This window comes from Rhinatrema bivittatum, chromosome 17 (genome assembly GCF_901001135.1).
Source record: "Rhinatrema bivittatum chromosome 17, aRhiBiv1.1, whole genome shotgun sequence".
NCBI lineage: Eukaryota > Metazoa > Chordata > Amphibia > Gymnophiona > Rhinatrematidae > Rhinatrema > Rhinatrema bivittatum.
This window is the reverse complement of record NC_042631.1, coordinates 43985061-44012046: the sequence shown is the minus strand read 5'-3', so window position 1 is coordinate 44012046 and position 26986 is coordinate 43985061. Positions and strand designations below refer to the sequence as shown.

General features: G+C 43.7%; 1 protein-coding gene across 1 annotated transcript in view; it reads right to left on the bottom strand.

Moving 5' to 3' along the window:
* The window catches only part of CHID1 (chitinase domain containing 1), a 780048-nt gene that overhangs the window by 545596 nt on the left and 207466 nt on the right, over positions 1 to 26986 (bottom strand). Inside the window, exon 8 of the mRNA XM_029582484.1 lies at positions 7291 to 7371. Coding sequence (XP_029438344.1) covers positions 7291 to 7371 — 81 coding nt within the window. The remainder of the gene's footprint in view (positions 1 to 7290; positions 7372 to 26986) is intronic.

Below are 26986 nucleotides of genomic sequence, written 5' to 3'. Positions count from 1 at the left end.
ATGAGGAAAGGAGAAGGAGAAGAGGGGTGAGAAGAAGATGAGATGACTGAGAATGGGGAGAGCAAAGGAGAAGGAGAGAGGAACAAAGATAGGAGATAAGGAAGGTTGAAGTAGGGGTGTAGAGATCAGAAACCTGGGATGGGAAAACAATAGAAAGGGAAGGAAGCTATGAGATTGAGGAAGAGGAGAAAGGGTCGGGGAGTTAGGTTCCAGAAAATCAGAGGTTTCTGGCTCCGAGGAACAAAATCCAAAGTCAAAGACGAGAGGATGTGAATTGTGGTGGTGGGAGTGGTGCTGCTCTCCCTTGTATCCCCTCTGTAAGAGCTCAGTAACCTACAATCCAGCGAGAGGAAATAATCAATTTGCTGGTGGTTGAAGAGAATCGGTAAGTACTGTGTATCGTCTGCATATAAGAAGTTGATTCCTAGTTCCACTAGTAATCTACATGGAGGCAGCATGTATATGTTGAATAGTGTTGCTGAAAGTGTTGAACCTTGAGAGACATCAGTATCGACTGGGAAGGTATCAGGTGTGTGATTGTCTAGTTTGACTTGGATTGTCCTTTCTGCTAAGAAGGAAGAGAACCAAGAGAACATTTCTGTCTATTCCAATTTTTCTCACTTGATTACCTAGCAGTATATGGTCCACAGAGCCAAAGGCTGCTATTAAATCAATTAGTGCCAGTATATAAGATTAGTCGTTCTCAAACACTTGTAGTACTGGCTCCATGAAAGAAATGTGTAAGGTTTCTGCAGATCAATATTTTTCTGAAGCTGAATTGGTTTGAATATAGAATATTATTGTCTTCAAGGTTGTTTTCTAGTTGAGATAACCTGATTTTTCTAGGACCTTTGTGATAAATGGCAGGTTTGATATGGGTCGATAGTTGTCCCAATCGTCAATTCTGCCAGTTTTATTTTTTGGGATTGGTTTATCAATGCTTGTTTTGCCTTTGCAGGGACCAATCCATCCAATAGCGAGTAGTTGATTATGGCAGTGATTGCCAGGGTAATTACATTGTGTACCATTTTCAGGGAACTTGCTGGGATTGGGTCTAGCAGGTGCATAACAAGCTTAGGCCTGGATTCACTAATGCCGCAAGGCATAGTGAATCCCGGTGGTAACGGGGGGCGAAGCGGGGGGGAGGGGGGCGGTCCTGCGCTAGCTGGCAGCGATCGCACCTCCGCGGTGCAACTGCTGCCGGCGTTGTGCCGAATAAGTACACCATGAAAGGTGTACTTATTCGGCACGAAATAGGCAGTGAAACGGAAGCTTACCGTTTCGCTGTCCGCGCTGGGTTTGCAGAGTCGGCCCCGGTGCCACCCCGACTCTTCCTCTTCCGGGGCCGAATCTGCCCCAATGTTGCTTTCGCAAGCATGTGCTAAGCTTTCTAGTTATCGCACACTTGCACTGGTAGTGCAAACGTGCAATAGCTTTAGAAAATAACCCCCTTAATTCTTGTAATGATTTGGTTAATTTCGAGTTTAGTTACTATGTGGAATGTGTCCCATTTTGCTTGCTCATGTTTTTCTTCAGTTTCTTTTATTGGTAGGCAAGGAATTGGGTTTTTAATCTACTGATTCTATCTAACAAAGAAGTGGCTTATTCGTTGCACGAATTCCTTGAAAAGTAATAGTTTCTCGTGATTGAGGAAGATGGGTTTTTAAATAGATTTTTGACTGTTTCGAAGAGTAATTTGGAATTAAATATCATACTGTGGATCTGTTTAGCATAGTATTCCTTTTTAGCTATATTGATTTATGCATGGTATTTTGTTAGAAGAGATCTGTATTTTCCTAGAGATTCTGCATAGCAATGGCGGAAATGCCGATGGGCATTTCCGCCATTGCTTCTCTGTTTTTCTCAGTGTCTGTTTAGTGCATGGATTTTTATCCTTTGAGTTATTCCGATCATTTTGGAATGTTTTTATCTGGATTGACTAACACATGAAGATCACTGAAATGGAACTTACATATTACAAACTACTGTCCTGACCTCTGAATAACTTGTATCTGATGTTATGTTGACCTAGAACATGTATTTGTTGATCTAAAGACCTAGATTATGAATATAGATCTAGAATATGAGTATTGCTTTTTTGTAAACCATTGTGATCTTCTTTTGGAATAATGGTATATAAAATTCCTAAATAAAATAAATAAATAAAAGTTGGCCATAGATGCAAAAACTCATAATAAAAATTTTTTAAAAAAGCAGAAAGCCTGTGAGAGAGTCGGTTGGAGCTGTTTAGATAGAGGGGTTAAAGAGGCACTTTGGGAAGATAAGGCCATTGCAGAAAGACTTCTGAGTTTATTGTACACTGACACACACACACACACACCACACCCTCCCAATCTCAAATACATGCAACACACAACAAGCATCTTCCTGATCTCAAAACATACACACACACCGGCCCCTAGCTGAGCAGCTCCAATCTTTAGCCCTGCCGGCCTGGTCTCCAGTGGCAGCCAGCAGCACAGTCTGATACAGGCTGATATTGGACAGAGTGGCTCCGCAGGCATGGGCCACTAAGACCAAGTGATGGGGCCTACTAGCCCACCAGGGCATGCCCAAAGCCCCGAAAGGCCAATCCGCCCATGGATACCTTATATCATTGCCTGCATTTTACCACACTAACTAAGTTTTAGTCAGTTGCAAAATCAAGTATTAATCAGGTCTAATTACCAAGGCCAATTAAAAAAGCCATATTTTTAGTTCTTTCCTGAAAGCTTTTCCATCTGCTAGAGTATACAATTGTTCAGGCATAGAGTTCAATAGGATAGGTCCAGCTACTGCGATAATCTGCTCCAGTAACTTTTCCAAATGCGTTTGTTGAATTATAGAACAGCTAACAAGCCTCAATTAGCCACATTAACAGCATTGAGGTGTGTATAAATGAAGACTAGGACCTGCGCAAGTTACCTCCTCGCTAAATACATGACATCTCATTTCCAGTCCTACCTAACCCAGTCTGTCCATTCCCTCTGTACCTCTTCATTGAGGATTGGCTCCTTGACCTGGCCATCTTTGCGTGGTTATCCTACATTACTTTATGGCCTACCCAGGCCTTCTACCTTGTCTTGCGGCCTACACTGGCCTCCTGCCTTGCTCTGTGGCATTCCAGGCCTGACTGCCTGCCTTGCGCTTTGCCTTCCCAGGCCTTCTGGCTTTACTCTGCGGGCTTCCAAGCCTATGTGCCTTGCTCAGTGCCCTACCTTGTGGCCTTCGGCCTTCTAGGTTTGCCTAGCCAGCCTTATGCCCTGTTGGGCTTTCCTGTTTATTGTTGCTTGTTCTGTCCAGTCCTTGTCTAGCCCTGTCCATGTCCAGTCCTTGTCTGGTCCTGCCCAGTCCAGTCCCTTGTATGCCTTCCCAAGCCTTGCCCTTACCTCTGGTCCCAGCCTTTACCGTGTTCCAGCCCTGCTTATATCCAGCTCCTGTCTGCCCTCATACCAGGCCAGCCTCCAGCTTTGTCTCTATCCAGCTCCTATCTGCCATTAATACCAGCTTTTCCTCCAGCCCTGTCTGTATCCAGCTCCCAGTCTGTGTTTGAATCCAGCACAAACCATGATGTTCTCTAGAAGGAAAGTCTTACTGGCCCCTAGAATCTAAGGGCTCAACCTGCTCTGAAGCCCTATGCCATTTCTGTGGGGATGCTCCTTAACTCCAGCTCACCTCACCGTAACACTAACACTTAATATTTATGTATTCACTATGCTCTGGAGGAATAGACCAATCCCCATTCAAAAATCAAGGATTAGCACCTTTCCTGTTCTGTGAATTCTGAAAACAGATTAGTCTATTCACCCCAGAGTACAATGTACAATTGAAAATTAAATGATGAGAGCTGGCTCCTCTTGCAGGGCTAGGTGGATATCTTGAGAGTTCAGGGATGGGACAGAAGGTGGGGATGTGACCCCCACATTTTTAAAGAGGATGAGGGGATTGGTGCAACCCCTAGCTGGTACTTGTCTTTATCTTGGTGGTGGGAGGGAGAGAGACTTGGGATATCACTGGCCGGTTAGGTTTTTTTCTCTACATTATCTGGGTAACTTTAGAACAGATATTTGGCTAACCAGACTTACTCAGATAACTTTGTCTGGGCAGTGCTAAATATTAGTGATGTCCAGACAAATTGAAATCCTTCTCCAGCAATACCCCCAACGCCTCTATCAAGCTGAATTCTGTGTGGGAATCTATAACAATATTAGCTGCTAAATGGCCCCTCTCTGTCAGCAGTGGCCCTCAGAGGGCCACACACAATCCTGCTCTAGACTCTGTCTTGAAGGCTGCATGACACAGCAAGGCCAGACTCATAAAACCCTCCCTTACAGCTTGCTTGGTACCTCAGCATCGAGTCACCTTGGTTTCTTGCTTTGGCCAACTTTGCGCCTTGCCTTGTTTTCATGCGGCCTTAGAGGCCTTCTTGCCTTGCCTAGTTTGTTTGTTCCTGTGTTCCTTGCCAGCCTGTTTCCCTGGTTTCTGTGTGGGCTTCTCAGCAGCCCTCCTGTCTAGGTCTCCTGGTAGCCAAGCTTGTACAGCGCCTTGTTCCTGTCCTGTCTGGCTCTCTCAATGGCTTTCCTGTTCCCTGTCTGGGCCTCCAGGTGGCTGTCCTTGTCTGTGCATTCCTTGACCGTGTCCTGTCTCTGGGCTGGCTGACTTGCTTTTGTCTTTTCCAGGCCTCCCGGTGGCTCATCTAGCCTGTCTGTACCCTTTTTACCCCTGTTCCAGTTTTGCCCTTGTTTTCCTTGTTCCTGCTGGTGTGTTTTTACCTCATTCCTGCCTATTTATTTACCTTGTTCCTGCCAGTGTGTTCCAAGCCTTGCCCTTACCGCTCCTGTTTGCCTTGCTTCTTCTACATCTTCTTTGCCTCTTGCAACCTGACCCAGTCTGATCTTAGACGTTGCCTGTACTCTGCCAGCCCTGACCATTGTCTGCTTTTATCTCTTCTTGAACTCTGTCAGCCCTAACCATAGCCTGCTCACCAAGCTATTTCCATCCAGCCACCACAACCTGCAGGCTCAATCAAGGGGAAGGTGGCTAGATAGGCAGAAGACCCTGCCCTGGCCTGTTCTGGAGCCCTGAGCTGTCCCTGTTGGGAAAATACCATTACCTGGCCTTGACAGCAACAAGTTGGCAAGACAAAATTTACCCAGGAAGTGGAGAAATATTCAAATCTCTGGTTATGTCCTGGTAATTCCTAAAGTTATCCTGACAAATCCTCTTAGGTGATAAAAGTCACTGTATAAAAATGAATTCTTTGGTATGTTGGAGTGAAATAAAACTGCTATGCTGCAATAGACGGTTCTCATCCCAGCTAGAATTTGACTCCTTTAGCTTACTGCTAAAGTCCCTGGTATGGCACCAGAAAACTGCATGTTCAAACCCTGCAATCCCAAGTTGCAAGAATGTGCTGCAAAATTTAGATTCTTGAAGTCAGACAACCAGCTCATATCTGCACCTTGGTTACAATTAGATTTTTTTGAACAATCACTGAGAACAGGTGGTATATCAAGTTTGGAGTAGGATATGATCTTAATGGAGCTGATATTATCAAGAAACATATTGTGAGATTTGTATTCTATTATCATTATATAGGAAAACTTTTTTCTCTAACTTTATTTCTGGCTACTTACTCAGCATAAAAACTAATGTTCTAAAATTTCTTTTCTCACTGTTGTGCTGATCGTTAGCAAAATCCCCTCATATTAGGGATGTGAATCGTTTTAGGACGATTAAAATTATCGTCCGATAATTTTAATATCGTCTTAAACCGTTATGGAACACAATACAATACAGATTCTAACGATTTATCGTTATAAATCGTTAGAATCGTGAGCCGGCACACTAAAACCCCCTAAAAACCCCCCCCCCCGACCCTTTAAATTAAATCCCCCACCCTCCCGAACCCCCCCCCAAATAACTTAAATAACCTGCGGGTCCAGCGGCGGTCCGGAACGGGCTCCTGCTCTGAATCTTGTCGTCTTCAGCCGGCGCCATTTTCCAAAATGGCGCCGAAAAATGGCGGCGGCCATAGACGAAAAAGATGGATGGCAGGAGGTCCTTCCGGACCCCGCTGGACTTTTGGCAAGTCTCGTGGGGGTCAGGAGGCCCCCCACAAGCTGGCCAAAAGTTCCTGGAGGTCCAGTGGGGGTCAGGGAGCGATTTCTCCTTCCCGCCGCGAATCATTTTCGTACGGAAAATGGCGCCGGCAGGAGATCGACTGCAGGAGGGTCGTTCAGCGAGGGGTTCCGGCGCCTCGCTGAACGACCTCCTGCAGTCGATCTCCTGCCGGCGCCATTTTCCGTACGAAAACGATTCGCGGCGGGAAATCGCTCCCTGACCCCGCTGGACCTCCAGGAACTTTTGGCCAGCTTGTGGGGGGCCTCCTGACCCCCACGAGACTTGCCAAAAGTCCAGCGGGGGGTCCGGAAGGACCTCCTGCCGTCCAATCTTTTTCGTCTATGGCCGCCGCATTTTTCGGCGCCATTTTGGAAAATGGGCAGGCTTGAAGACGACAAGATTCAGAGCAGGAGGCCCGTTCCGGACCGCTGCCGTTCCGGACCGCCAGCTGGACCCCGCAGGTATATTAAGTTATTGGTGGGGATTTAATTTAAAGGGTCTGGGGTGGGTTTTTAGAGGGGTTTTAATGTGCCGGTTTTTCGATTTTTTAACGATTTTTTAACGATTTTTCACGATATTTTACCCCCCCAAACGGCAACAATACGATTCCCTCCCCCTCCCAGCCGAAATCGATCGTTTAAGACGATCGCTGGACACGATTCACATCCCTACCTCATATGGCATTTTACTACCACAAAGTATGAATGTACCATGAACAACTGAAGGGTGGAATTAATGAAGGAGACTCTTAAAACAGAAAACAAAGTAACACACCTTTTCTTATAATCTAAAATCTAAAGAGGTAGATTTTAACAAATTAAAATATAGATATATCAGGTCAAAGGAAATAAGGTGACCTAGGACCAAGACAGAAACAAATAAATTAATGGACATAATCCTACTACTTTTAAACATCAGTCGCTTCCCAAATGAAATCAAGAGTAAAAAGAGTACTCTAAATGATAGTTTAAACTTCAAATGCTTTATCTAAACTATACTTTTAATAGTGCTGTTGCTTTAAATCACAAATGAAGATTAAAATTAAGATATCAATAACTGGAAAAAGCATGGTCTACTGTTTGGTGATATGAAACCAAATGCAGAAAAAAAAAACATCAGCTGTGTGTCCGTTAGGCCATAAGGCTTTTGTACTTACCCCGGTGCCACAGCTGAGGGATCACCAGTATAAACTTCAGCATGACTTTGTGTAAAGCTTCAGCCACGTGAGTAAGCATGTGAACCAGTTCCCTGAAAGAAAAGCCATTTCATTAAAATAAAAACACCAGATTACAGGGGCAAATGTAAGGCAACACAGAGGCAATTGTAAGCTGAGCAAATGAGCTAGAACTCCTAGAAGTCTTGTAGGATCTGCTTCCAGTAATGAGGAGAAAAAAAAAAAGTGAAGGCATGAGATCGGAGTAGTTCTTTGCGGAAGATACAAAATTATTCAGAGTAGTTAAATCACAAGCAGATTGTGATAATTACAGGAGGACCTTGCAAGACTGGAAGATTGGGCATCCAAATGGCAGATGAAATTTAATGTGACAAGTGCAAGGTGTTTGCAAATAGGGAAAAATAACCCTTGCTGTAGTTACACAATGTTAGGATCCATATTAGGAGCTACCACCCAGGAAAAGATCTAGGCATCATAGTGGATAATACTTTAAAATCGTCAGCTCAGTGTGCTGCAGCAGTCAAAAAAGCAAATAGAATGTTAGGAATTATTAGGAAGGGAATGGTAATAAACAGAAAATGTCATAATGCCTCTATAATCGCTCCATGGTGAGACCGCACCTGGAATAGTGTGTACAATTCTGGTCGCCGGCATCTCAAAAGTTGCGATGGAGAAGGTACAAAGAAGGGCAACCAAAATGATAAAGGGGATGGAACAGCTCCCCTATGAGGAAAAGCTGAAGAGGTTAGGACTTTTCAGCTTGGAGAAGAGACGGCTGAGGGGAGATAAGATAGAGGTCTTTAAGATCATGAGAGGTCTTGAACGAGTAGATGTGAATCGGTTATTTACACTTTCGAATAATAGAAGGACTAGGGGGCATTCCATGAAGTTAGCAAGTAGCACATTTAAGACCAATCGGAGAAAATTCTTTTTCACTCACGCACAATAAGCTCTGGAATTTGTTGCCAGAGGATGTGGTTAGTGCAGTTAGTGTAGCTGGGTTCAAAAAAGGTTTGGATAAGTTCTTGGAGGAGAAGTCCATTAACGGCTATTAATCAAATTTACTTAGGGAATAGCCATTGCTATTAATTGCATCAGTGGCATGGGATCTTCTTAGTGTTTGGGTAATTGCCAGGTTCTTGTGGCCTGGTTTGGCCTCTGTTGGAAACAGGATGCTGGGCTTGATGGACTCTTGGTCTGACCCAGCATGACAATTTCTTATGTTCTTATGTTCATAGAAGCTTATACTTGGAAATGAAAATCATTCTGAAATCTAGAGTTGCTTTCAGTAGGTAAATATGCTATGTTTCATTTATCATTGTCTTTTCTTTTAATTTAGTCACAAAGAGAAAAATAATACACTATGAATACACAAAAATTATATTAGCAACTAAAAATTTTTTTTCTGGATTTTCAAATATTCCTTATAGATAGCCACAAAATCAGAACAAGGGCAAGGCTGCTAAAAAAAAAAAGTGAAACCCCAAAGTGCTCACTTTCTACATGTAGCCCTTGCTCTGACTTCCAACAAGGCACAGAAGCTCATTGAAGAGGTTTTGTGCCAACTGGACCCATGCTTCCAAGGCTCTTCCCTTCTTCCCGCATGGGGAGAAAGAATCAGTCTTTCAAGATCCTTAGGGACTTTTCCTCTTAAGAACATAAGAACATAAGAAATTGCCATGCTGGGTCAGACCAAGGGTCCATCAAGCCCAGCATCCTGTTTCCAACAGTGGCCAATCCAGGCCACAAGAAATGGCAATTATCCAAACACTAAGAAGATCCCCTGCTACTGATGCCAGTAATAGCAGAGGCCATTCCCTAAGTAACTTAATTAATAGCATTTATTTATTTATTTATTTATTTATTTATTTATTTATTTATAATTTTTATATACCGACATTCTTACATCAAATGCAAATCATACCGGTTTACATAAAACAGAAAAAGCAGGAAATATATTTCCATAGTCAAATACAATGAACATTTATAAAGAATTGTTAACAAGCCATAAGGTAAGAACTTGGAAAAAAAATTAATTAACAGAAAAAATAAATGAAAGAATTTTAAATGAAGCACAAAGGATTGCATGAAGGGGCGCACAAAGGGGAGAACACCTTTGTCGCGCCCCTTTGGCGCGCGGAGCCTGGTGGTGAGGAGCTTTTCAACTGCCGATGGAGCTCTCAGTGACGTCAGGGGGGGGGGGGCATGGTCACACATCTCACCATTTCCCCTCACCTCCTGATGTTAGTTTCCTTTTTTTTTTTTTTTGTTTTCATGTTGCTGTTAACTTCTTGCGGGGCCCGAGGATGAGGATGGCCTCCCCGCTCGCCAGCGCCTGGTGGTGAGGTGCTTTTCAACTGCCGATGGAGCTCTCAGTGATTGTCGGGGGGGGGGGGGGGCATGTCACACATCTCAGTCAACACATCTCACCATTTCCCCTCACCTCCTGATGTTAGTTTCCTTTTTTTTTTTTTGTTTGTTTTCATGTTGCTGTTAACTTCTTGCGGGGGCCCGAGGATGGAGGATGGCCTCCCCGCTCGCTCGCCGGCTTTTCAACTTCTCATCCAAGAACTTATCCAAACCTTTTTTGAACCCAGCTACATTAACTGCACTAACCACATCCTCTGGCAACAAATTCCAGAGCTTAATTGTGCGTTGCGTGAAAAAGAATTTTCTCCGATTAGTCTTAAATGTGCTACTTGCTAACTTCATGGAATGCCCTCGAGTCCTTCTATTATTCGAAAGTGTAAATAACCGATTCACATCTACTCGTTCAAGACCTCTCATGATCTTAAAGACCTCTATCACATCCCCCCCTCAGCCGTCTCTTCTCCAAGCTGAACAGCCCTAACCTTTAGTCTTTCCTCATAGGGGAGCTGTTCCATCCCCTTTATCATTTGGTTGCCCTTCTCTGTACCTTCTCCATCTTCTGGAGCTCTTCTGCAAACAGTCCAGACATGGTTGAAAAAAACCATATACTAAACAGTAGGTATCCAAAATAATAAAAGCCTTTATGTCATCCAATTACGAAAAAGAAAACAACTACCCCCCACCATTCACTAAGATCAGTACACCAAAACAGTACAGAAAAATAAAGTCTAGAAACTAAAAAAATGAACTCAGTTAAGTACTCTGAGACAAGCAGCCTTTCTTTTAGGCACTTATACTGGTACCTGCTTCTCTGAATGCAACTCTCTCTTTACTTCCATAATAACCAGGAAGCACAGAGCTGATGCTTCCCTTTAGGCAGCAGTTCTGAATAGGCCTCCAAGTCTGGCAGTCTTTATTTATTTATTAGCCTTTTTTTATATTCTGCAACTTCTATATTAGTTCAATGTAAAACACAAAGGGGCGATTTTAAATTCCCTGCACGCCGGCGCGCCTATTTTGCATAGGCCGCCGGCGCGCGCACAGCCCCGGGATGTGCTTAAGTAAGCTTTGTAAAAAGGGCGTGTCGGGGCCGTGTCGGGGGGTGGGCGTATTAGAGAAATCCTGAGAAATCTTTTGTGTCTCTGGCCCAGTCCTTGAGCTTCAATGAGAAACAGATTATCTGTCCTTTTGGAAAAAGGTGAAAGCACATTTATTTGAACAGACCTTCATGTAATACAGATTAGGAATGTGCATTTGTTTTAAAACAAATAGGCATTCCAAAACAAATGGGACCTTACTTGTTTCTTTTGTGGCCCACAAAATAAATGGAAGGGTTGCATGAATGAAACAAATCCTATTTATCCCATTTGTTTTGTTTCCTATTAATTTCTATGTACCATTAAAGTTTATGGGCCATAGAAATCAATTGGGAACAGATGAAAGTAGTTATAGCAACCAACCTTTCCCTTTGAGTCATGTGTGACCTCACTGCCTTGTCAGAGCCTGGGCAGAATATGCTGACAAGGATACCACAGAGACAACATATCACAGTGAAGCATTTTCCTAATTCAGACTATCACTGCTCTCTGGATCCACTGATGTGAAACCTGAAGTCTAAGCATCTGTGAGAAGCACTGTTCATTTCTTATGTAGACTTTGGGAAGGACACTTTTTTTTGACTTTCTCAGATTTTTCAAAACTTCAATTAGCCTTAAAAAAACCTTTTTTGGTTGCTGCTGGTCTTACCCGTTGTGATAGTGATCAGAGAAGGCAGGCAGTGCCAAAACTGGCACTTTGCTGTTGATTCTTCTATTCCCTCGGGGAGGGTGGAGAGAGTGGGGAGAGTTGCAACAGTGCTGAGTGATTTTCTTTCTCTGTCTGGGTGGGAAGCACTAGTCTAGTAAGATGAGTGGTGCACAGAAACTGATGCTTACTAGGTTGCCAGTGTTTTATTGAGCGTGTCTGTAGTTTTAGCAGAGCACAGCATGACACTGCATTGTGTGTGTATATGTGTAATTCTCCACACATACACATACTTCCAGTGGTATAGTAAGTGGATGTACTGTACAGTCAGTTATGATACTACTAATAAAGAAAGAAACCTGTGTAATATCCAAACTCTCAGGCATTGGCAGTGACAATTCCATAATGTCAGGGGAATGCAGAGGAGGGAAAAGGAATGTTGGCAGGGTTGGAGAAAACAAGTAGTCCTGCACCTAAGTTGAAGCGGGACTTTTTTAAAGCCAGAATAACAGAAGGTAGCTATATCCAGAAGAAACTGCAATTTGGAGAGCATGCGCCACTGCAGACTGCTGAGGATATTTCTCTCCCTTCTGTTTTAGAACACAGGAATACAGTGGAAAAGGCATCCAAGGCATGGGTAGCAGAAGAGTAATGCAAAAACCAGCAGCACGCTCTTATTTATTTACTACCCCTGATGAACTATTTTCATCAACTGATTCAAATGAAGAATCTTGCTTTGATTTCTGGATTAGAAGATATTGAAGTGAAATTAGAGGAAGAAAATTTTGAAGAATTATACAATAGTGTCCTGGCATCCAATTTATTGTTGGGAGAAAAAAAGAAAGAGAGCAAACTGAGGATGGTGATAAAGAGCAGTCAGAGCAGGTAGAGACCATGAATGATGTCCCTGGCATTGTTCCTCAGGGTCTACCTTCTATCTCCAGTACTAGCATCTGCCTTCAAGGATGTAGAGAAGGGATTGTGGAAGAAACATTTGATCTGAAGGCACTTTAAAGTCAGGGATAATCACGTTTCAAGAAGGACATCAAGCGCAGGAAACAAGTGCGGCATCTAACAAATGCAGAATCACCTGCAGAAGCAGCACCCACTAGCATTAGCATCTGGGAAGGGTGGCAGTACCAGCCTAGGGACGCATTCTTCTAGTCAGAGAAAAATGGTTTAAAAAGGGAAGTGTTCCCCCAAGCTGTCCATGCCTTTCACCTTTTCCAGCAATCAGGTGGTAGACCAACAGTCATCTGCCATGTGTCAGAAATGTCAACTCACCATGGGGAAAATGGGATGGTGTTCATTAGCACTGTCCTGGGACAAGAACCAGGCAGTATCAAAAGTTATATTAAGGAGCATTACAGAAACAATTGCCCTTGATGATCAGCCCCTACAGACAGTGAATAATGTGAGTTTTAAGATCTGCTACAAGTCTTAGCACTGAATTAGAAAGTCTCCTCCAGGATCACATTTAGAAAGTTCATCCCCAGCCTGTTCTACTAGTGCCATAGTTGCATCCATTTGCTGCTTGCTAAAGGAAAGGGGAGTAGCATGCATTTCACCAGTGACATCTGGACTGCCATGAATGCTATGCACATTTAACTCTCCCTGTCAGTACACTGGTGGGACATGGCTGAGGCAGGGGCAGGCAGACGTTCTAGTGAGGACAGAGCATCAGGGTGCAGATGGTCGTTGCTGCACATCTAGATGATAGATGATGCCCATACTTCGTTGAATATTCTATCAGCCATAAGAGAGATGCTGGAGAGTTGGCAGCTAGATTGGAGAGCCAGGAATTTTCAAGCAGGTTTCTTTTGACAACAGTCAAAATATAGTTAAGGGAAAAGACAATAGGGGCTTTCAGGGAATCTGATATCTTGCACATACTCTGCACCTGGCAGTGAAGGATGCCCTGGGGCTGGAGTCCAAGGACCGTAAGAATGAATACCTGCAGGAGGTGATCCAGAAGTGTAAGAAAATAGCAGCCACTTCCATATGAGCATGAAGGCAGGGCAGCTTCTCCAAGAAAAGCAGTAAGAATTTGGGATGCCTCACAAGCATTTCATTCAAGATATTGGCACCCATCTGAATTCCACCTATATGTTGCTGCAGAGGTTAGTGCAGCAGACCGCTTCATGATCTATCTCGGGAAATAGAAATAGGTGTGAAATTTATTTATTTATTTGTTTGTTTAGTTTTATATACCGTCATTCGGTTCAGCCATCATAAACGGTTTACAAAAATCAAACAGAGAATAAACCATTAAAAACATTGATGCATAAATTAATAGTGGAAAAGAAGAAGGGATCGGGGAGAGGTTGGTAGTGAAAAAGGGAGCATAAGGAAAAGAAGGGAAAAGGATAGTGGTAACAGTATTGGTATTTAAACATATTCAGGATGGTCTTCTAGTGTTGTTAATTATAAGTTCATATTGCTATTATGATGGTCGTTGCCAGACGATATTTCATTATCTCTTTTGCATGAGTATGGTTGGTAGTCTTGGTTAAAATTAGATTGTTGATTGGTTAGTCATGAGGCAGCTGGTACAAATCCTGAAGCCCTTCAAGAATGCTATGGAGTTCCTGAAATTCCAGACTGAGTAGGGTCATCCCTATAGTAAATATTCTGGAGGTAAAGTTGGAGGGCTTCCATCACAGAGAAGGAATGAAAGCAGAAGTGTGGAGGTTTCTGGACTCCTTGCAGCAACAGACGTATGAGAGACTAAAACTTCTCACAAACAACCATATATTCATGCTTGCTACACTTTAAGATCTCCAGGTGAAAAAGAATCTCACCCTCCAGTCCCAGAGTCTCATATTCATGAAGAAGATGCTGGTAGATAAGGTATGTCAAGAAGAGCACCAGAGTAGGGATGTAGCACAGAAGGAAACAGTGACCTTCTCAGAGAACAGAGCAAGCAGGGGCAGTACCCTGCCAGCTAGCATTTCCTCCCCCACCTCAATATACCAAAGTCATGTTGCCCAGAAAAAAAGGGCTCTCCTGGCAAGGATCATAGTGAAAGCAGCTGGCAAGGCTCTTGGCCCACCCAAGCAAAGGAGACCCCAGCATAAATGTCTGTGGTAAGCAGTCTCACAGTGCCCCCATCAAAGACATAGACTAAGATGTGCTGGCATATTGGGTACGCAAGTTCACTGACGGGCCAGACCTAGCCAAAGGTTGCTCAGCACTATCTTTCCTACCCACCAACCAGCATGCCCAGTGAACGCGTCTTCTCAATGACAAGAGACATCGTGAGCCCTCATTGTTCAAGGCTGATGCCATAGAGGATGGTTTGGATAAGTTCCTAGAGGATAACTCCATAAACTGCTATAGCTTGTGATCTATCTAATGTTTGGGTACTTGCCAGGTACTTGTGACTTGGATTGGCCACTGTTGGAAACAGGATACCGGGCTTGATGGACCCTTGGTCTGACCCAGTATAGCATTTCTTATGTTCTTCAAGCTGGTGTTTTTGAAAGTCCATCTGCCTTGGCTTGGGTTTCCAGATTTTCTATGCAAGTGGCAAGATTTATTTAATTTATTATTTATATTCCGTTCTTCAGTATTTCAAAGCGGATTCCATTCAAGTATTGTAGGTATTTGAATGAAAATACCTTGAAGACCTTGCTGACGCTCTGCCTACCTGCCATGCCCCAGAGATGCCACCCTAGTGGTCTTACTGCTACCACTCTGCCTGCCAGCCAATCCCCTTACAGCACCACAGGGGTCTTGATGCTACTGCTCTGCCTGCTTGCCAAGCCCCTTACAGCACCATACAGATCATGGTGCTACTGCTCTCTGTGCATGCCATTCCCCTTATACTACTATAGGAATCTTACTGCCTGCCATGCTTCTTACACCAACACAAGGTCTCGGTATTACCTATACCATCATAGGGGTCTTGATATTATTTCTCCACCTCCCTACCATGTCCAGTATGTACCAGCATAGGAGCTTTGATGCCTCCGTGTTTGCTGTTGTTGGTTATACTAACTAGGGTGTTTCATTTTTCCCCAGAAAACAAAAATTTGAAAAATAAGAGCTAGTCAGGAGTAGATCCAGTCCTAAAGAGACATTAGAATCTTTTATGGCCCCGTAGGACCAAGCAGTGATTCCAGCCTTTCTTAAAACACTTTATCTTTATTTGCCACTTTAACACATACACATTAGTAGACTGCCTTTACCTTCAGAACAGTTACTCCAAATACTCACAGTTAGTACCGCTTCCCTCAGTAATCATACGGCTTCATTACAGCTCAGTGTTTGGACAGCAATATTCTACTGGAGACCTGGGCCTGGTCTGACTATCCCCAGCTGGATCCCAGCTCTTATTCCTCCCCTGTTAGGCCCCACCCTCTCTCTCACAAGGGGAATTAAAGGAGACCAGGTACCTAGCCTGGTCCTGCACCTGTTCAAGGGGGAAAATAGAGGCATTGCCTCAAACTGAGTTATACTGAAGGTCCATCAAACCCAGTACACAGTTTCCAACAGTGGCCAATCCTGGAAGCACGAGGGAGGGAAGTCTGCAGAGGGGACGGGGTGGGGGCGGGGTGTAAAACTTCACACTTACTGTGTACTCCACAGTTCGACAACCTATTTCCCCAACTAGGGAACCTGCAAACTTTTAGCCCCCAACCAGGAAATCCACTGTTAGGCTAAAGTTGAGCTAATAAGAGAACCCTATCTACCTCTGCCAGATTTAGCAGCAGGTAAACATACATAGTAGCAAGGGAGAAGGAGAGGCAGCAGTAGGGAGAAGGAAATGTGGCAGCAAGGAGAAGTACATAACAATTGTCATACTGATGTGGGGCCGAGCGGTGATCCCCTAGCACAAACCTGGAATGACTTCAGCCTTTCTTAAAACACTTTTATCTTTATTTGCCACTTTAACACATACACATCAGTAAACTGCCTTTACCTTCAGAACAGTGTATTCCAAATACTCACAGTTAGTACCGCTTCCCGCAGTACTCATACGACTTTGTTATAGTTAAGTGTTTAGACAGCAATATTCTACAGGAGCTGCCTTCCTCCTGAAGACCTGGGCCTGGTCTGACTATCCCCAGCTGGATCCCAGCTCTTACTCCTCCCCTACCAGGATTCACCCATAGAGCTCTCTCTCATAAGGGGAATTAAAAGGGACCAGGCATCTATCCTGGTCCTGCATGGTTTAAGGGGGAACATAGGGGTACTGCCTCACAGGCCCTATTGGTGTTATGAATGCACCCGGAGAAGGGGTTACACTGGTTATAATCACCTAGTCTCGATTATCTCCAGGAAGCCTATATAAAAAAACAACAATGAAAAAACTATGATCAGCATCTAGGAATTTACTGCAGCAACAAATTGAATTAAATTGCTTTTCACTACTTTAGATGAAAAAGCCTATATCAGCATGCACTGCCTGAAATCCTGAAAAGATCATCCCTCTGCTAGTTTAATTACATTGGGTGAATATTCATGCAGATGAAATGTCAAGAACTTTCAGCAAATCAGTTCCTATCTTTCACTGGCTGTTTAGTACAAGGCTAAAGCATCTCTAAACCCAGCTCCCCTTAAAGCAGCCAAAATGTAAAGTAGGTGAAAATGCTCCTCCATGGGAGTATAGTAACAGAGAGAAATTTTCAGTCATCTACCCAAGTAAATTTGCAACTCATTTAGCTATTCCCAACAGAGCACAGAGGACCTGACTGTGCACATCAATTGGTGATGCCAATGTGTATTTAGGATTAAAAAATAAAAATGTCTACTTTAGATAAACCAAGCAAGATTAAGGACATGTCAAAAGATAATAATTTAGAAATGAAAGATGGACCCTTACATATAAACTGAACCTCTTTCACAATTTTAAACGTAAACGTTTGAGCGCAGTTTTCAAACTTCTTACCCGCTGTCTTTGCACCAATTTTCAAAGCAGAGCTACACACATAATTTTGCTTTGAAGCGTGCACTGTCACATTCACCTGCTTCAGCTGGGAAATGCCATATACACTCATGTTTTTCCTCCCCCAGCCTAATCCTACCTCAAGGAATGTCTCCTCTTAAAGTGACTAACAGGACATGGTAATGGTACATTTGTAATATACCCATTTTCCATAAAATAAAAAACAGTGTACATGCATATTTACGCAATGCATAGACTTTTAGCTGCAATTTTTTTTTATTCCTTTTTTTCGGCATTTCAAAACGGATTATATTCAGGTGCTGTAGGTATTTTCCTATCCTCAGAGGGCTTGCAATCTAATTTTGTACCTGAGGCAATGCTGGGTAAAGTGATTTGCCTAAGGTTACAAGGAGCAACAGCAGAGTACAGTTTTCAGACAGTAAATTAATATGGATAAATCACTTTGAAAATTGTCTTCATAATTCTTACCCAGTTGGGCTAATTCAGACACAGAGAGATACAGGCAGGCATGAAGGAGAAAATATTAGAGCAGAAACATATAGAAGATCTGCCAACTCCTTTCCTTGAACTTTAACTATCAATCCATATATCTCCAGCATGGGAAGAGACAGCCAACGGTAGGTTATACAAGATTTTCAGGATGAAGAACAGGATGAAGCCTCAAAAGAGAAAAGCATGAATAAGTCACAGGATAGTCAGGCTAAAGATGTCAAGAGACTACAGAAGAATCACTTGCCACTGTGGGATCAACTGAAAACTCAGTTCAAGTTATAACATATGGGCACCACGACATAGGAAAATGTGGGAGGGAGTTCTGGAAGCCAAATTTAGGCTCTTAGGTAGAAAGATGAAATCCAGAACCTCCAGGGTAGCATTCTCTGAAATGTTCCCTATTCCACATGCAGGTCCCCAGAGGCAGGCAGAGCTCCGGAGTCTCAATGCATGGATGAGACGATGGTGCAAGGAAGAGGGATTCAGTTTTGTAAGAAACTGGGGAATCTTTTGGGGAAGGGGGAGTCTTTTCCAAAGGGATGGGCTCCACCTTAACCAGGGTGGAACCAGACTGCTGGTGCTAACCTTTAAAAAGGAGATAGAGCAGCTTTTAAACTAGAACAAAGGGGAAAGCTGACAGTCGCTCAGCAGCGCATGGTTCGGAGAGAGGTATCTTCGAAGGATACTAATGATGCATTAGAATTAGGGCATCCCGACAGTGAGGATCCAATAATAAGAAAAGTAGTCCAAGTGCCTGTAACTAAAAACTCACCTGAGCTAAAAAAATTCTAATTTATCCCTATCAATTAAAAAGCAGATTGAAAATACAAACAAAAAACACACTTTGAAATGTTTGCATGCTAATGCAAGAAGTCTAAAAAGTCTAAGATGGGAAAATTAGAATGTATAGCACGGGGGGGATCACGTGATGTGGTGAGCGAGGAAGGACATGCTTAGGGAGGGCTCCAGGTGCCACGTTCTGCTCCTTTTAAAACCGTGGCATAGAACTTTTTCAATTTATCTCCTAAACATCGAGAGCATATAAGGTACATGTCCATCACCACTTATATGCAAAAATCTCCGCCAGGTATGCCGATTAAACCTGCGAAAAAAGACAATGAAAAACCAAAGACAGCCGACCCCAAGATGGCGACACTTTCAGTAGCTAGCAATGCGGCGGATTTGTCCCCTGTCATGTCGGAGCATATTAAAGCTTTGCTGATGGAAGCTCTTGATTTGAAACTGGCAGTGATCTCTACCCAGATTTCTGAGGTTTGCACTGGCTTGGCGGAAATTAACCCATGATTTGAATGAGTGGAGGGGAGAGTGAGTCTGTTACGAATGGGCTCAGGCCAGGAGTGGTGAACACCACTAACAGGGGTGTCTCAGGATGGAGAGAGGCAGGGTTGCAGAAGACTCTTGATACTGGCTGGTGTAGGAAGGAATGAGTGAACCTTATGGCAAGTGGGAAGGTGGAATAGGCAAATGGAGTCTTATACTGGCTAGAAATATCAGATACCAGATGCATGGAGGTAAAGGTGAACTCAAATACTGAAATAGCATGGAGGTATGTGTGAAAGTGAATGCAGGTAAAAGTGTACAGAAAACTGGAGCTGGGTGCGGGTAAGGATGAATTCAGGAGGTGTGCAGGTAAGAGTGATAGTGGCTGGAGGTATAAGTGACTGAGGTGAGGGAATCTGGGGAAACAATACTGACCAAGAACTGGACAGACAAACTAGGACAGTACTAACACTGAACATGAAATATAAAGCCCGAAGGCAGCAGAACAAGACTGAAAACCCTAAGGCCACACACAGACAGTAAGGAAAGGCTGAAGGCCCAAGGCCACACACACACAGTAAGGCTAGGCTAAAGGCCCTAAGGCCACACACACACACACAGTAAGGCAAGGCTGAAGGCCCGTAGGCCACACACACACAGTAAGGCAAGGCTGAAGGCCCGTAGGCCACACACACACACAGTAAGGCAAGGCTGAAGGCCCTAAGGCCACACACACACAGAAAGGCAAGGTTGAAGGCCCGTAGGCCACACACAGCAGGCTAAAGGCCCGTAGGCCACACACCACAGACAGAAGGCCCGTAGGCCACACACAGCAGACAGAGGGCCTGTAGGCCACACACCACAGACAGAAGGCCCGTAGGCCACACACAGTAGGCAGAAGGCCCGTAGGCCACACACCGCAGACAGAAGGCCCGTAGGCCACACACAGTAGGCTGAAGGCCCGTAGGCCACACACCGCAGACAGAAGGCCCGTAGGCCACACACAGTAGGCAGACAACAGACCGGCTAGAGCAGGGAGCCCAAATGAGCTCGATGCCGAAGCACCTATGGAACTACTAGATAGGGTTATAAAAGGGAGTCTGGGAAATAGAATAGACAGGAAGGAAGGAGTGGCCAGCCAGAAGAGCATGCTCGTGGGGGACCTCTGGTGGTGAGGCGGCTGCATCGCAGCCATGGTCGTAACAGAGTCTTTTAGAGGACAACAACTTAGCCCTGACCGCCAAGATACATCAGCTGGAAAAATAGGTTGAAGCACACACCGCCAAGCTGGACGACTTGGAAAATCGTGCCTGCAGGTCAAATATTCGCCTGCTGGGCCTGCCGGAGTCTTTAATTGAGCGAAATCTTGGGTCCTTTTTAGAATCCTGACTCCTGGAAGCCCAGAGATTGCCCCGTCCTTTTGGATAGAAAGGGCCCACCGGCTTGGGCAAAGAAAAGAAGGGGACGTCCGTCCACGGCTGGTCATCGCGAAGTTATTAAATTTTGCGCATAAGCAAATAATCATGCAGGCGTTTCAGAAGACCCCTGATTTGGCCTATAATTCAAAAAGAATTAAGATTTTCCAAGATTATTTGGCTCATGTGTCTGGGATGAGAGGAGGTTTCTCGCCGATTTGTTCTAAGCTGTGCGATAAACAAGTGAAATTCGCCTTACAATTTCCTGCCCGACTAAAAATCTGGCATGAGAATCAAATGCTATTTTATGAATCCCCGGAAGAAGCCCAGAAATACATTACGATGTACCTGAAATGAAGAGCTCAGAGATGAGTGGCCATTTTCATGGGATCTTCTTAGTGTTTGGATAATTGCCAGGTTCTTGTGGCCTGGTTTGGCCTCTGTTGGAAACAAGATGCTGGGCTTGATGGACCCTTGGTCTGACCCAGCATGGCAATTTCTTATGTTCTTATGTTCAGCAGCTGATCTTCTCACAACAGAAGATGGGCGCTGGTTCAATTATACTAAGTACAGACGGAGGTGAAAGAGTGCTCCAGTAAGACCTTTATCACTCTTTACTTTAATGGCCCTAGCTCTTGTACCATAGTTTCGACTGTTTTTGGCTCTGGGCCAATGATTTGTTTACTGTTGTCATTATTTTGAATCGTGGAAGAGTGCAGCTCGAGGAGACCCCCATGAATACAGGAGTCGTGGGAAGAGACTAATGGGATGCTGAGGACTGAAACCTGCGGTGATAAATGGAAACAATAGGAATGTCTCTTGTTACATCGGAGTCGGTCAGACTGCTAAGGATGGAGTAATATGGATGGAGGAGTGAGAGGATAGGATACAGAGCATGAGCTAATATTGGGAGCTTATATCTCCCGATGCAGTGAAGGTCCTTTACACTGTGGAGGCCGTGCTCAGACAGGACGCTAAAAGACTGGATCAGTGCGTCAATGAAGAGCCCCCATACGATAGCCTCGGTATCACTAGCGATCATAAAAATTTTTCAAGGATGCACCGGCTCAAGGAAACCTGATGTGCGAGAGACCCGACTGGCTAGATTATAAAGGGCTTTTGCAGTCCTCTCCATTCAGAAGCAGTAAGGAGCTGCAGATGATCAGATCGTGGCACCCAACCACACAGAAACGTGATTCCCAACCCCATAGCTGGGGTTCCAGGACTTATATCAGTTTTTGTTTGGTTGTAGAAGAGTGAATGTTGGTTGGAGGGAGGGGGGAGGGAGGGGGGTGGGAAGTCATAGCGAGGGGAGGGAGGGAACGTGTGTTCACTAGGGAGGAATGCAAATATCTCCATAACTTTTGGATAACTCCAAAGATTAATCTTAGATACCAATTGTGGTCCAGGAATGTTGTACCTTCATCGCCGGTCTGGTGGCAGATGAGTCTTGTTTTTCACAACAGTCTGAAGATGGGGCTAGTACTGACATAAATCTAATTTCGTGAATGTCATTAGCTGTTCAGTTTTTCGCATTTTCCAATTCACAACATGGGTGAATGCAATAGAGATCCCCTATAAAAAGCTATAAGGTTTTGCAACAACTTAAGAAATATAATACTACAGTGGTCTGCCTTCAAGAGATGCATCTTACAGCGCTGGAGAGTCAGAAACTACAGCGCAACTGGGTGGGCTCCTGTCTTTATTCCCCAGCACAGTGGAAGAAGGGAGGTGTGGCCTTATTGATACATAAAGATGCCTCTTTTTGAGCTTAGAACACGGTTACAGATCTTGATTGCAGGATGGTAATGGTCATGGGTAATCTGAAAGGTAGAGATATTACCATTTTCTGTCTATATACACCGACCGCCAATAGATCAATCTTCCATAGGTGGAAGAATAAAGGATTGATATGGAATTAATAATTCTTTTCTAAAACTATGGGGCAATTGCTGACCTTTCCTGAACTCCAAACTTCATATTCTCTTTCTGCACAAGATGCTTATGCCTACTTGCAGTTACGTAGCTTTCTATTGGCACGGCGGCGTGAGGTTGGAGTCTCCTCTAACTTTTGGTCCCTTCATGATATAGTCCTAGCATCTCAATTGCACAAACCTAAGATAGTGACTTATAGCAAAACCCTTCAATCATCCCTTGCCCATGACACATTCACAGGGAACTTCAGTATACATTTTTGAAGCAATTTTATATAGCACAGGATAAAGCGCATACGATGGGAGTGACGGATTCACCCTTATGCCCCAAATGAATTCTGACATCATCAATGAGTGCCTGGCCTCCCTATTTAGTTCCAGCATGCTTCAGTATACAGCTGCCAGCACACAGCCAAAGCCGCACGCCAAAAGGGTGCACCCCTACTAAAATGTCTGAATGCAGTGCTGTGGACTTAAAAACGGTAAGTAATCTTCCTCCTGCATTTTTTCCGGTCTTGTCCTTGGATATGGGAAAGGAATGGAGTGGATCCATCAGACTCATCCCATCGCGAAAGCTGGTTTATCCCCAAGACGTCCCAACTGTCGATAGTGAATTTTATGAGGAATTCTGAAGCCAATCATAGGACTGGGCTTAATCAGCTAGGCACTAATCATGCTACTTTGGAAGGATCAGTATTATCTCTAAGCCCTGACACTCATCATCCTCCTGCTAATTCTCTGCAGTCTAGGACTGAACCTGGTACCATTTCAGTTGCCAAAGTTGCTACTAGAACTGTGCCTCTTGATGTGGAGGGTTCAGTCCCTTCAGACTCTACTAATTTAATTAATAAAAGAGTATTGGGCAATGCTGACTTGGTCCACTTGCAGATTGTACACACAACTAATATGGAGATGCTATTGTTGTCTATCAAAGGCCTTGAGAAATCTTTGTTGGACAGAACTGACAATTCTATTCTGAAATTTGGTGAATTACAATTACAAGGTAATGAGTATAGTAATAAAGTTTCTGGAACTGAAGATCAGATTTAGTCTATTAAGGATACTCAGTCTGTTATTATAAGAGAAAAGTAAGTGTTAAATCGAGAATGAAAAACTTGGAAAATTATACTAGAAGACACTTGGAATTATACTAGAAGACACAATTTAAGGCTATTAAATTTTCTAACCTGTACTGTTCTTTAAGAAAATTCTATATGGATTTCTTGATTTCCCCAAATACTGTTACACCCTTAGTTAAAGCTATTTATCTTTCTAATAATATTTTATTATTGGAGGACAAGTTGTTAGTATGCCTGTGTTCCTTGGTGAGCCTGGCAGAGCCTGGAATTTTACTGAGATTTTTCAATTGTTTCAGGTTGAGGTTAACTCTACAGACCTTCAGATACTTGAAAGGTTTTAATGATCCATGGTTGTCAACAAACCTTTTCCATTGGAAACAATTTAGTAGAACTAGGGGATTTGAAACTCCAGGGAGGAAGACTTAGAACCAATGTCAGGAAATATTTCTTCACTGAGAGAGGGTGGTGGATGCCTGGAATGCCCTTCCGGAGGAAGTGGTGAAGACTAAAACTGTAAAGGATTTCAAAGGGACAGACCCAGAAAACAGCAAGGAAGGCACTCTATGAACGCTGTGAGGGTAAACAAAGTGGAATAGATGTCAGATATCCGATCCGAATACTTATTCAAATGGAGACAAAGTGTTATAAGCAAGCCCGACTCTGGCTGAGTTTCGCCGCTTGTATTTGGGGCTGTCTCAGGGGCTACAAAACATAAACAAACATATATAATTAAATTATAAAAATTAAAAAACAGTAAATACATAGGGGTAGATCTTTAAAAAATACGCGATCACGTACTTTTGTTCGCGCACCAGGCGTGAACAAAAGTACGCTGGATTTTATAAGATACGCGCGTAGCTGCGCATATCTTATAAAATCCGGGGTTGGCGCGCGCAAGGGGGTGCACATTTGGGCAACCTGCGCGCGCCGAGCTCAGCACGCGCTGCCTGTTCCCTCCGAGGCCGCTCCGATTTCGGAGCGGCCTCGGAGGGAACTTTCCTTCGCCCTCCCCCCACCTTCCCCTCCCTTCCCCTACCTAACCCCCCCCCCCCCACCTTTGTCAGCAAAGTTAACTTTGCGCACGCCGGCCGGCAGCCCCGCTCCGTCCTCCGGTCCCGGGGGCTGGTCCGGAGGCCTCGACCATGACCCCAGGCCGGCGCCACGCCCCCGAGCCCGCCCCCGAAACGCCGCGTTGTTTCGGGAACACCCCTGGACATGCCCCCTCCCGCCCCTTTTCGAAAGCCCCGGGACTTAGGCGCACCGGCGTGCAAGGGCCCTGAGCGCGTAAATCCTTCCGGATTTACGCGCGCAGGCCTTTTAAAATCCGCCCCATAATGTATAAGACATCATATAAAATGGTAACATATAAACTTGACGGTGTATCTGATAAACTAAAAGAAGTGTATAAAATGTACTGTAAATCGACGGGATCCAAGATGGCCGCGAGTTGGTGAGACGCACTTGGAACGGCTCCGCGGGTCCAGATTTCCTGTGATAATGCGGCACTCCAGCAGAAAACGGAGAGCTAAAGAATGCGAATTGCAATTACCTGTGGTGACGGGCCCGATAGATTTTCACATGCGGCGAGGCCTGGAGATTCCGGGAGTCGGCTCGCTGGGGAACACCCAGGAGGAAGATGTACTCAGTGCTCCCCCAGAGCTACAGACATCTCTGTCCCCGGAAGAGCAGTGTGCCCCAGCCAATCCGGCTGAGCCTAGAACCCAAAGCTTACCTTGGGAGTCAGCGTCGCTGGAAGCAAGCAGCACAGCGCTGAGACCCGAGCAAGGGGAGCAAGCCCCACAAGAGGTCCCCTAAATGACTGGGGGATCTGGTGAAGAGTTTTACTTGTCTGAAGTCCAGCAACAAAATGGAGGTACAACCGGCAAGACTGAACCACGGTTCTTCGAGTTGGTGAGACCTGCTCAAATCACTCTTGACACAATCTGGGACGCAACATGTTTACTGAATGGGAACATTGCTAGTCAACTGAAGCCTACAGTTAATGCCTTAAATGGGTTGGAAGACTGTATGAAGAATGTAGAAAGGGAGGTAAAGACAAATCATGAAGAATTGAGACTATAAAAAAGGAAGTTAATTCAACTAAAGATGTTCAGTATTCCATTATAAAAAAAAATTTAAGTATGAAAATGAAAATAGAGTCTATTGAAAACCAGGCTCGAGCAAAACATATTAGGCTTATAAAGATGTTACATCAGCCTCTCGTAGAATAGAATATCTTGAGAATTATTCCAAACATCTTAACCTCAGATTTACTAATTTCCCTAGAATTGTGGGTCAATCAATAGAGACTACTCTGAAAAAATATTTCCTTGAAAATTTAAAGCTAAATGAACAGGGCTTACCCTGTATCATGAAGCAAATTTTCCTTAATGCCTCACAATTGGTTAAACCATCTACCTCAAAACAGGTTGAGATTATGGAAAATTTGACTGGATACCTGGAGGATTCATCTTTAGAATTATATGATAGAGCAACTCTTCTGGTTACCTTTGCTAATGTGCAAGATATGGGAATTGTTATGAGAAATTTCTTTAAGAATATCTCTTCTCCATTTTATGGAGCAGAGGTAAGAATTTACCCGGACCTTGCTCGCTTAACGCAGCAAAGGAGAAGGGAATTCTTGTTGTTAAGAGCACAAGTGAAAAGTTTAGGATATTCCTTTGTTTTAAGGTATCCAAGTAAATGCATTGTGAAAAAAGGGGATGAATGTTTTGTGTTTTTTTACCCAGAATAACTTAAGTCATTTGTTAACGCTAGGGTTGTATCTGTAATATCTCCTAGCACGCACTAAGTGGGATCTAGTTTGTTTAATAAGACACTAGACGTCAGCTGATTAATTTAAAATTTGAATTACCTATATTTACTCCTATGAATTCACCTCCTCAATTTCTTTTGTAAGATTAGGCTAGGTATAGTGATATTGTACATGGAAATGTATATAACTGTAATGGCTATATCTCTTTTCCATTGTAAGTTGTATCTTACTTTATATATTTGAAAATTATAATAAAGAATAAATTAAAAAAAAAAAAAAGGAAGTTAATTCAACTAAAGATGTTCAGTATTCCATTATAAAAAAAAATGTAAGTATGAAAATGAAAATAGACTCTATTGAAAACCAGGCTCGAGCAAAACATATTAGGCTTATAAATTTTCCTAAAGACCCTCTAATCACACCGAGGGATATGTGGAAAAGATATCTTCTAGAGACCCTTAAAATCCCTGAACAGACTTTGCCTTTAATCTCAAGGATTTACTATATACCACCCCTAAAAAGGGGTAATGAAGAGCATCATGGGGGACAGATTTGCTCAATTCTAGAACCTCAAATGGATGTGACTAACATTATTGAAAATACGATGAGTGAGCAGGTCACTCCGGCTATGCTTATTGGGGTAGATTTTAAAAGGTTGCGCGCACACGTATGCCCGATTTTATAACTT